Below are 12662 nucleotides of genomic sequence, written 5' to 3'. Positions count from 1 at the left end.
GTGTCATGCACACAAGTGTAATCACACACGTGAACACAAAGACTCACACACACAAAATTTAATGCTAAAATAATTCTAAAACTGTGTTACTGACAGGTTGATAATATGTAAAAAGTATAAATATAATTTCTGTGACAGTAACACAACGTATGATGTGTATTTAGATGTCTTTAAAAGAAATTTCTAGCGCATGACACCAGTAACTTCACATAAGTTGTGAAGTGCATTTTAAGTGTCAATACATCTTAATCTCTGAGTATATTACATGTTCTCAAAGCTAAGCACTCCTCTCCTAGATTTTTTTTTTAACTTCTTGTTCAGATAATTTGTACACAGTGGAAGAAAACATACCTAGTCTTGGCCAACTAACTTTTTCACTTTCTGGCTTGGAATGGTAATGAAGAGTATAAAAGAATGCAACTTTATGAGACAAGAGTAAAAACTCTCCAAAAGCACCCAAGTTCCTAGAAAAAGCAACCCAAATGATGACCATATATAAAACTCTTAGTGGGGCACTTGCGTGAGTCCTTCCGGTGCAATGAGAACCAAGCCACACACAAGACAAAACTCATCAGGAAGTTTTCTCAAGTCTTGAAGGACCAGCTTGGCAAGAATCTAGGCTTTTTTCTTTCCTCCTGTGCATATGTTAGTAATAAGGACACTTTTTCTCATTCTTTGTGCAAATACTTTTACCAACCTCATACTCCAGAAAGTGGATTTGTGGAAAACCTTCTACCAGATAAAGGAATCATGGCAAAAATTTTTGAGGTACTTAAGAGTCCTTCCCTGGGAACACTATCTGGTACATAGTGTTGCCTAGCAGGAGTTGATATCTTAGATATTTATTTTGTGGTAAAGTTTTAGTTTTAGAATAATATAGGCACATTATCTCCAAAAAAGAAAATAAGTTACTACAATATGAGCATTTTTAAGTTCATCTCACCCAAAATTTAAGCTTCTTCGAGCACTTGGTGTTACACTTATTCTATCTGTGGATGGACTTGGAATCACATGACGTCCTGGAGACATCTTCTTTACTTCCCATGCCAGTGAGGTCGGTCTGCCAATTCAGGACATAGAGCCAATTAACAAAGAAAAGGGAGAAACAAGCTAATCTTTTCCTTTAAATATTAATGAGTGAAAACATAATTAGTTCACAATTTTTGCCTACAGCATTGCTTGCCAGAAAATTACCATACTAACAGAGACAAATCACTGATGGTACATGGTCCAGAATTTTCCAGACAGTGGAGCAGAGCAACAGAACACTGTTGATCTCAAAAGCGTTTGGGGGTTACAGAAAGTATGAAATATGCTTATGATTTGTAAGCTTATACATATACTCAGGGAAAAAAAAGCACATTAAAAGGTAATACTGGGCTGGAGGGATGGCTTTGTGGTCGAGGTGTTTGCCTGTAAAGCCAAAGGACCCAGGTTCAATTCCCCAGGACCAATGGGAGCCATGTTAGCCAGATGCACAACGGGGCGCATGTGTCTGGAGTTCATTTGCAGTGGATGGAGGCCCTGGCGCACCCATTGTCTCCTTCTCTGTCTCCCTCTCTCCCCCTCCCTCTTTCTCCCCCTCCCCCTCTCTCTCTCTTTCTCTCTCTCTCCTTCCCTCTCTCCCCCTCTTCCTCTTTCTCTCTCCCAAATAAATAAATAAAATATTAAAGAAAGTGAAGGGGCATTTGAATATCAGGAGACTATTAGAATCATGGTATATTGTCTATATTTATGGAAGTTATCAATAAAGTTTTTTGTTTTTGTTATTTTGTTTTTTCAAGATGGGGTCTCACTCTAGCCCAGGCTGACCTGGAATGCACTATGTATTCTCAGAGTGGCCTCAAATTCACAGTGATCTTCCCACCTCTGCCTCCCGAGTGCTGGGATTAAAGGTGTGTGCCGCCATGCCCAGCAATTTTTTTGTTTTTGCTCTAGTTTTCTGACCCTTGTTCATAGACATGGTGAAGTGTCCCATTGTTAATGTAGATCTGTTGTTTTTTCAGTTATACCCATTTTGCTTCACACATCTTACATTTCTGTAGTACAGTGCATAGCTTGGTCATATGGTAAATCCATTTTAGCTATGTCAGGAATCTTCACACTGATTTCCACAATGGCTATGTAAGTTTACATTCCCACCAACAGTGTGAAAGGGTTCCCCTTTTTCCGTATCCTCGCCAGCATTTGTTGTCATTTGTTTTCTTGATGAAAGCCATTCTGACAGGAGTAGTTTTAATTTGCATTTCCCTGATGGCAGGATGTAGAACATTTTTATAAAATTTTTTTTTTTGAGAGCGACAGACACAGAGAGAAAGACAGATAGAGGAAGAGAGAGAATGGGCGTGCCAGGGCCTCCAGCCACTGCAAACGAACTCCAGACGCGTGCGCCCCCTTGTGCATCTGGCTAATGTGGGACCTGGGGAACTGAGCCTCGAACCGGGGTCCTTAGGCTTCACAGGCAAGCGCTTAACTGCTAAGCCATCTCTCCAGCCCAATTTTTAAAGATTGAGATGTTTGATTTGTCAATATTCAGATTTTTGAGTTCTTTGTACATACTGGATATTACTCCTCTGTCAGATGGATAGCTGGCAAAGATTTTCTCCCATTCTGTAGGTTGCCTCTTTGCTCTATTCATAGTGTCCTTTGTTGTACAAAAGCTTTGTAATTGCATGAAGTCCCAGTGGTTGATTAGTGGTTTTATTTCCTGAGCAACTGGGGTTATATTCAGAAAGTTGTTGTCTATGCAAAGATGTTGAAGGGTTACCCCTACTTTTTCCTCTAGCAGTTTCAGAGTTTCAGGCCTGATATTAAGGTCTTTGATCCATTTGGACTTCATTCTTGTACATGGAAAGAGATAAGGATCTATTTTTATCCTTTTACAGATACATATCCAGTTTTCCCAGCACCATTTACTAAGGAGGCTATCTTTTCTCCAGTGAATATTTTTGGCATTTTTGTCAAAACTTAAATGGCTGTAGCTCCCCAGACTTACATCTGGGTCCTCTATTCCATTTATCTATATGTCTGTTTTTGTGCCAGTACCATACTTTGCTACTATGGCTATACGATACAGCTTAAAATCAGATCTGGCAATACTGCCGGCCTTATTTTTGTTGCTCAAAATTGTCTTGGCTATTTGACATTTTTTGTGCTTCCAAATGAATTTTAGGATTGTTTTTTCTATTTCCATGAAGAATACTATTGGAATTTTGATGGGGGATTGCATTAAATGTATATATTGCTTTTGGTAAGATTGACATTTTCATAATATTGATTCTTCCAACTCAAGAACATGGGATGCCTTTTTAATTCCTAGTGTCTTCTGCAATTTCTTGAGTGTTTTAGCTTTCATTATAGAGATCCTTCACTTCCTTGGTTAGGTGTATTCCAAGACAATTTTTTTTTTTGAGCAAATTGTGAATGGGAATGATTGCCTGATTTCATCCTCAGCAATTTGTTGTTAGTATATAGGAAGGCTACTGGTTTCTGTGTGTTTATTTTATTTCTTGCTACATTGCTAAAAATGTTTATCAGGGGCTGGAGAGATGGCTTAGCGGTTAAGCGCTTGCCTGTGAAGCCTAAGGACCCCAGTTCGAGGCTCGGTTCCCCAGGTCCCACGTTAGCCAGATGCACAAGGGGGCGCACGCGTCTGGAGTTCGTTTGCAGAGGCTGGAAGCCCTGGCGCGCCCATTCTCTCTCTCTACCTCTATCTGTCTTTCTCTCCGTGTCTGTCACTCTCAAATAAATAAATAAACAAATAATGTTTATCAGTTCTAACAATTTGCAGGTAGAGTCGTTAGGGTCCTTCATGAAGGATCCATTCAAGTACTTTCTGTAGAACTGGTTCACTGGTTATATATTCCTTTAGCCTGTTTTTGTTGTGGAATGCCCTTATTTCTCCACAAATTCGGATGTATAGCTTTGCTGGGTAAAGTAACCTTGGTTGACAGTTGTTAGCTTTCAGAACTTGGAATACATCATTCCAAGCTCTTTTGGCTTTTAAAGTTTGTGCTGATAAAATCTGCTGTGATCCTAATGGGCTTGTCTTTATAAGTGACTTGCTTTTTTTAACTGCTTTCAATATATTTTCTTTGGTTTATGTGTTTTGTAGTTTGATTATAATACGGCAGTGAGAAGTTCTATCCTTGATTTTGTGTTTGGCATTCTAAAGGCTTCCTGTATCTGTGTTGGCATCATTTTACCTATTTGGGGGAAATTTTCTTCTATGATTTTGTTGAAAATACCCATTATGCCTTTGGAGTGAAATTCTCCTTCTATTATGCCCTGCATTCTTGTTTGATCTCTTCATAGTGTCCCTAATCCTTGAAATTCCCACTCATGCCTTCCTATTAGTTTGTCTTTCTCTTTGTTGGACTATTATCAGATCTGCCACATGGTCTTCTTGTTTAGATATTCTGTCCTCTCCTTGATACATTCTACTGGTGAGACTTTATATAGAGTTTTCTATTCAACTTACTCTGCTCTGCATTTCTAATATTTCTGATTTTTTTATGATTTCTATTTCTTTATTCATGTCTTTATTGACCTCTTTATTTCATTAAGTTGGTTTCCTATGTTCTCTTGGGATTCCTTCAGGAGTTTTCTTGTTTGATTCCTTTGATTTCTTTGAGAATAGATATTTTTTGATGTCTTTGTCAAGCATTTTATCTATATCAGTCTCACTGGAGGTCATTGCTGACAGATTCATAATTTTTTCTGGAATTGTATTGTCTTAATTTTTTCTGTTTCTTGTATTATAATAAAGAGATTTTTGCATCTTGAGTTAATTTGATGCTTGGGTTTTCTAATTATTTGCAGTATTATTAGATGTATAAATCCAAGCTCATATCTTCAGGGTATTTAAAGATGCCAGATGTGGCTCTTATATTACTCTCAGAGTAACAGCACAGTTGACCCTAGGTGTTGAGTTTTCCTGCTATGTAAGTATTCTAGTAGACTGAGTAGAACAAATTGCTGTCAAATTCCAAAATTCAACTGAGCAATTTCCACATTCAATCAAAACCAACCCAGAGTATTTACACAAGAGTGGGGATTAAGATAAACAGATAAGGGCTGGAGCGATGGCTTAGCGGTTAAGCGCTTGCCTGTGAAGCCTAAGGACCCCAGTTCGAGGCTCGGTTCCCCAGGACCCACGTTAGCCAGTTGCACAAGGGGGCGCACGTGTCTGGAGTTCGTTTGCAGAGGCTGGAAGCCCTGGCGCGCCCATTCTCTCTCTCTCCCTCTATCTGTCTTTCTCTCTGTGTCTGTCGCTCTCAAATAAATAAATAAAAAAATGAACCAAAAAAATTTAATAAAAGATAAACAGATAATAAAGCCAAAGTCTCTAATGGGGTGTGCTACCTCACACCCTTAACCTATCAACTGGAAGGTTGAGATTTCTGATCTGAAATGAGTTCCAGGTTAGCCTAGAGTAAGTTAGACCCTGCCTTCAATAATGACAGAAGAAAAAGACTAAGACCTTATAAATCAGGAAACGTCAAAGACAACAATAGCCACCACCAAAATACAGCTTATTTAAGGATGGAAAAGCCAACTAAGAATATATCAATCAAATCTAACACATAACCTACCCTGACATGCAAGGTACCTTCCAGTGCAGGACTATTTACCTGCCTTTGTGTAAATAGGCCCTGATACCTTTGGGATGACTTCCAATCTCACATATGTTGAGTGATCCCTCTCTGTTGCACTGTGGACTTGGTTAGGTTGTCTGGGTTCATGGCTCTGGTGTTCTGATCAGCTGGGCTGGGTGCCATGTGGCCAGGGATGGATGGTTCCAGCACTGGCAGATGGAGGGAGGGAGGCTGTGCAGGATGGCTGGAGTTGTACTGGAGCTGCTCAACTGTTCTCATTTGTGTGCTCCTTCAACAGCTGCTCAGCTGGTCCCTGCTGTCTTCCCCTTCAGATTTCTTGACTTTGCAAGGAGGCTGCTGTAGTGGAAAATCCCTTCAACTGGCTTCTGCTCCGGCAGCCCTGTGCCAGGCCTGGCTGGTGGACCAGACTGGGGTCATTGGGGCTGCGGCAGGATTCTGGCTGGTTTCTTACTTGCTGGAAGCTCTGGATCTCTCCTGCTCCTCTGCTGTAATTGATAGTTCTTTATACACCTTCACTTTTTGGTGGAAGAGTGTATTTTGCTGTTTTTCTACTTATTTCCCTCCCTAGGCTTGCTTTGGTGTGGCTACTACCCTGCCATCTTACCCAGAAGTCAGGATGGATGGATGGATGGATGGATGGCCGGCCAGACAGATAGATAGATAGAGATACATAGATATAGATATTATTTATTTATTTACTTACTTAAAAGAGACAGACAGAGAAGGAAGAATGGGCACACCAGGGCCTCTTGCTATTGCATATGAACTCCAGATGCACGCACCACTTGAGGCATTTGGCTTTACAGAAGTACTGGAGACTCAAAACCCAAAATAGTAGGCTTTGCAAGGAAGCAATTTTAACCACTGAGCCACCTCTCCAACCCCAACACATTGGTCTTAAGAGAGATCATAGGGTAGGAGAAAGTGTGTCATTCAAATAAGTTTCAGTTTTTGTATCTCTCATGAATGAGTACTGCTAAGAAAGCTAGAATAGGGAATGATTATGACAGAGTTGATTTTGGCATGCAAGCATGGACTATATTGCAATAATTTTGAATAACCCATGTATGATAATGACATGAACTCTGAGGTGTGTTTCTCTTCTTGAAAGCTGTGGATAGTAGGGCTCTCTTCTCTTTTTACCTTGTCTCCAGTAATTAGGACTCCCTGGAGCTAGAATGCACATTAGTGACTTCAATATACTTCTACCTTTTGATTTGACCCAAAGAGTCACCAATTAATCTCAAGTACCCATGTGTGTTTTAGGAGCCTAAATCTGTGAAATGAAATACAGTACCTTGAAGAGATTTAAAGAAAATACTGGTCATTGGTTATTGAGTGGTAATTAAAGTATGTAATTAGGCTTTCCAGATTAAAGAAAATTTCAATAAAACAAAACCTTAATTTGTTATTTTTTTAAAATTTTTATTTTTATTTATTTATTTGAGAGTGACAGAGAGGAGGTGGCAGAGAGAGAGAGGGAGAGAATGGGAGGGCCAGGGCTTCCAGCCTCTGCAAATGAACTCCAGACGCGTGCGCCCCCTTATGCCTACCCCATTAAGAATATATTATACTTTTCCCTAGAAGTTTGCTTCACACATGACCTGCACTTACATAATTGTTAATCTCTTCCCTTCATCTTAACGGCAATCATTTGGTAAAATCCATTACATCCTTTCATAACACTGCAACCTCCATGAAATCTTTCCTGATTTACCCTCCAAAGGATAAGTCATTTCTCTAAATACCCATAAAAGTTTTATGTATGTGTAAGTTCTATTTTATTATAGCCTTAGATCACAAATTCCAGGTGTCATGTACAATTACATTTCTGTACTGCATAATGCACCTTGTGTTAATAAATAATAATAAATAGTTGTTACTGAACTAAGTAAGAAGTATAGCACCCCGATTGTAAGATTTTTGCACATTTCAGGGCTGAGAGATGGCTTAGCAGTTAAGCACTTGCCTGTGAAGTCTAAGGACCCCGGTTCAAGGCTCGATTCCCCAGGACCCACGTACACCAGATGCACAAGGTGGTACACACATCTGGAGTTCGTTTACAATGGCTGGAGGCCCTGGTGCACCCATATTCATTCATTCACTCATTCTTTCTCTCTCTTGCCACTCTCAAATCAATAAATAAGTAAAAATAAGCAAGAAAAGATTTTTACACATTTCAAGCAAATCTGATGCTAAGCCCACTGTCCACTGTCAAGTTCAGTATTTGCTGCCATTGGCACTGGGGTTACTACAAATGTAAATACCACACTTCATTACCTGCTCTGAGCATCTGTCTTCTCAAGTTTTTCCTGAAGCTGAATCCAGTCAATCAATGCTTTGAAATCTCTCACATAGTAATCCAGCATCATCAACACCTCCTAATTTATAACAAAAAACAAATATAACTATCACTCTAAGTTTAAAAATTTTTTAAAGCTTTAATAAAACATTATTAAATTTAGGGGCTTACAAATTAATAAATTTCATATTTACTCTAGTTTTAAAAGGTACATAAATGACATCTAAATTTTCTTCTTTCCCAATTTCTTTTTTCATCCTGTTGAATACTAAAAATTTATGAAGTTGAAAGTTTAAAGACCAAAAAATAGTATAAATATGTCTTCAAAAACCCTCCCAAGAAGCAATCCTTTTAATTGTTTTATCATGAAGTTAATATACAGAAAAGTGTTTAAAATAATCACAAAAATAATCATGTAAACAACCACAAAACACACAAAGCATAAGCAGATAATTACTGCAATGAAAAGACCTTGTAACTATCGCCCATGACAAGAATACAGTACTAGTCTCAAAGTCCCCTGGTGTCCACTTACAATCCCTACCTCACCCTCCTCCAGGATAACCACTACCTTAAATTCTAATGTTTTCTTATCTACCTGCCTGGCAAGTGCCTCTGGTATAACGTCGCTTTCTGACTCCTGACATCAGAGGGGAAGCTTTCAGTTTTTAACCATGAAGCGCAGTATTAGCTGTGGATTTCTAACACATACTCTTTGGCAGGTTAAGAAAATGTCCTCTTCTTAAGTTGAGGACAGTGAAACTATTCTAATATTATATTTATAATATAATATTCATGAAATGAAAATTATCATTGCACATTTGTCCAAAGTTATAGAATATTTAAGTCCAAGGTTAAACCCCAAGACTATAGACTTTGGGTATTTATGAGGTTCATGAACTTCAAAAACTGTAGTGCTCCTGGGGAGAAGGGAGAGTGATCCTAGGGAGAGGTGAGGCATGAATGGGAGAAGAAAACAGGAAACTTCTATCCCTTCCCTTCAATTTTACTATGACTGAACCCAAAACTGCTGCATCTAAAAAGTTTGGTTTGATTTTGTTTGTTTCATTTTGTCTTCTGCTTTTTAAGATTTATTTTTATTTCTTTATTAGAGATAGAATGAGTGAGAATGGGCATGTCAGGGCCTCTAGCTAGTGCAAACAAACTCCAGATTCATGCACCACCTTGTCTCGCTTACGTGGGACCTGAAGAATCAAACCTGGGTCCTTAGGCTTCACAGACAAGCGCCTTAACCAATAAGCCATCTCTCCAGGCCTCATTTTGTTTTCTAAGGCAGGTCTCACTCTAGTCCAGGCTGACTTGGAACTCACTCTGTAGCTCCAGGCTGGCCTCAAGCTCATGGTGATCCTCCTACCTCTGCCTCCTGAGTGCTGGGACTGAAGACATGAACCACCATGCCAGGAAAAAAGTTAAGATTTTCTTAAAAAAAAAAAAAAAAGTAGGAGCTGGAGAGATGGCTTAGCAGTTAAGCGCTAGCCTGTGAAGCCTAAGGACCGCGGTTTGAGGCTCAATTCCCAAGGACCCATGTTAGCCAGATGCACAAGGGGGCACATGCGTCTGGAGTTCATTTGCAGTGGCTGGAAGCCCTGGCATACCCATTCTCTCTCTCTGTCACTCTCAAATAAATAAATAAAAATGAACAAAAAATATTTTTAAAAAGCAAATGCTTAAAATTGTTCCAGCATTTCTTTTTTTCTTTTAATTTTTATTTATTTATTTGAGAAAGAAGGAGAGAGAAGGAGACAGAGAGAATGGGTGTTCCAGGGTCTCCAGCCATTGCAAACAAACTCCAGAGGCATATGCCCCCTTGTGCATCTTGTTTACATGTATACTGAGGAAGTTGAGCCTGGGTCCTCAGCCTTCACAGGCAAGTGCCTTAACTGCTGAGCCATCTCTCCAGCCCATTGCCAGTATAGCCAATACAAAGGTAAATATGAGACTGGGTCCAAGGCAAGCTGCAGCTAAAGCTTGGTAGCTATAACTCCAGCTAGGCAGGAGTAAGATATAAGGGAACCAAGGAAAGTGCAGGTGCATCTTGGTTGCTCTTACAGTGAAAATGCTCCTCTGAATTTCTACAGATAAACTGTAAACTGACTGAATCGTTTAGAATCAGCTTACCTTGGATGAACAGATCATCATGTCCACTGTCCACATTCATATTACCATTATTGCTCTCTAGTTTTCTCTGTAGGTAACCCAAGATTACACAACTGTAACAGTACATTCTACAGATCTCACAAAATAATTGTGAGCATGAATTAGTTGAGTACCTAAATGTCAATTTATGTTTTCCGTAAGGAATGAGTATAAAGATATAGATCACTAAATCTATACCTTTTGCTTATGAAAATAGGTTGATAATAAATGTACCTATATATTTATTACTACATCAGCCAAAGCTGTCATTTAAATGCATAAGAAATGTAAATTTTATTCACTTAATTATCTCATACCATTCTCACCATAAGAAATACAAATCTCACTCTACTACAGTTTCCAATAGTCTCAAAAATCACTACTATAAAATGCCAAAAAGCAATAAATGGTCATTTGTATTATATATATACATATATGGAGAGAGAGAGGGAGCGAACGCACACACAAGCAAGAGCATATGCTAAACCTTAAAGTAATATAATCAGTGGCAAATATCTCAAAAGTAAAGGTAGAGATATAATTCAGAAATTAAACCCAAGATTATTAATAAACATATGCCAAGTTATTTATAAGTGAAATAAAGTACAGCACTAATAGACATAAGAGGTATATTCTACTTTTAAGATTTCTGAACAAAGAACTATTGTTTATGTCCTTTCAAAGGTATTCTTGGTGCCGAATTACTAGTATTAAGTCTCCTACAATCAGGAACAGGACAAATTAAAAAAATTAGTTGGCTTCCTTCTCTCAATGTTACTAACATAATTCAAGTTGTCTAATTAAATTCAGTCTACTTAAACCACCTACATTAGGGCACAGAACGATTTAATTCTGAATCATTTATTTTGGAAGTTTTCAACCAATTTCCCATTTTACTTTAAAAAAAATCTCTATATAGCAAGGATGTAAGTAGCTATATTTCTGATAGTAGTTGGCAAAGAGAAAGCACATTTGATGGTTTAAAGCAGCTATTTTAAGTGATGTCTAGTTCCGTGTTATCAAAAGTGATCAGAGTGGTACCATGCAGCTGTAATGTGAGTCGTGTTTGAGGAACAAGGGAATACAAACAGACAAGCAGCTGGAGCAACCACGCAGTCACTGATGCACATCTTTCTCCCTGAAGCCATGAAGGCCATTTTGTCAGGCAGGATGAAACAGAACAAAAGTGGCTCTGAAAGAGACCTTATAGGTATTCAGATAACTACATATAGATGTACAGCTAAAATTACCAATTAGTTTACCAATTGGCTGCAACGGATTCAATTGGTTTGTAATTAATTCTAGTTACTGGCGCAGAAAGCAGGATGGTTGGCGCCATCTCTTTGTCCTGCAGACACACAATCCTATTGCAAGGCCCATGAGCCCAAACCATCAACACAGTCCTCCACTCCAGCCACAGGAAGGGGCACTCGGGTGTGCCCATGGTGATGAAAGGGCAGAAGCACACAGCTCGTGGAGTCAGTGACAAAACAGAACTTTCACGGGGAAAAAAAAAAACGTCATCAAAATGAGTCAACTTGAAAACATATATTTTATTAGACAACAACAAAAAAAAATAAAATAAAACTTCTTACCTAGTTTTCTAAAGGCTACTACTGAAGCAACAGTTCAAAAGAGAAATCAGCAGAAGGCACAATGCATTACAAGTAAACCATTTTCACAACTGTCTGAGATCTCATCTTCAATTCTCAAGTATTCATTTTATTCAAATACCTTTCCTTAATTTTCAATATTAACTACCTGTAAAAAGATACTTACAACCAACCCCCCCCCAAAAAAATGAAAATCTGTTAATGGACACCATTTTCCCATAATTTAATTACCACTGGCATTTCAGTGACCAAATATAGCTTGCAGTTGCTTAGGTGGTGATAAAAATGTTTTGTTGCAACTGCCAACCAATTTATATCTCAACTCATTTTTAAGTTGGCTTCCTCAGATGTTTTTTTCTGACTGAATTTTCCATTGGTGTTGCTGACTTAAGTATGAACCCCACCCCCGGTCCATAGGTTCATGTGTCAAATGATTGGTTCAAAGGGTGGTGGTATTGGAAGGCACTGGAACGTTAAAGGGGTGTAGAGTCTTTGTGAGTGGTCCTTTAATAGAACTGTGGGAACCCAATGTCTGGCCTGCCTACTTCAACATGAGATTTCTTCCTCACACATAGTCCTGCCCTAGTGTGTGACACAAGCAACAGGGTGTACCACAGAACTGACCTGATGCCAGTGCCGCACCCTTGAATCTTCAGAACTGTCAGAGACCCTCTCCTCCACATAAAGTCTGCTTCCCTCAGGTAGTTCATAATGGTACAAAAAAATGAGTATGTCCACTTAAAAGCTCCAGAGGTCTCTGAAAATGTGAAGACAAAGCTAAGTTATAGGTTCAACATCACATCTGCAAATTCAAACTCCTTACTGATGCCTGCATGGCACCCTCCAAACAGCTACGTAAGGTAGTTCTTTTGCCTGGAATATTCTCCCAATACCAAATTATAAATCCATATGAAAGCTGAAAGGCCCTCAGCCCTCACCTAGGTCAACTTGCCCATTTCTAATAAACAAAGG

The 12662-nt window shown here is 38.9% G+C and overlaps 1 protein-coding gene across 2 annotated transcripts in view; it reads right to left on the bottom strand.

Annotated features, from left to right (window-relative positions):
* Positions 1-12662, bottom strand: part of Scaper (S-phase cyclin A associated protein in the ER) — a 424329-nt gene that overhangs the window by 348292 nt on the left and 63375 nt on the right. For both annotated transcript variants that reach the window (XM_004660424.2, XM_004660425.2), the window contains exons 6-7: positions 7899-7999; positions 944-1060 (exon numbers count right to left, since the gene is read on the bottom strand). In XM_004660424.2, the coding sequence (XP_004660481.2) occupies positions 944-1060; positions 7899-7999 (218 nt within the window). The remainder of the gene's footprint in view (positions 1-943; positions 1061-7898; positions 8000-12662) is intronic.

This window comes from Jaculus jaculus, chromosome 10, assembly GCF_020740685.1.
Source record: "Jaculus jaculus isolate mJacJac1 chromosome 10, mJacJac1.mat.Y.cur, whole genome shotgun sequence".
Taxonomy (NCBI): domain Eukaryota; kingdom Metazoa; phylum Chordata; class Mammalia; order Rodentia; family Dipodidae; genus Jaculus; species Jaculus jaculus.
The sequence above is the reverse complement of the archived record's forward strand: the minus strand, read 5'-3'. Positions and strand labels throughout refer to the sequence as shown.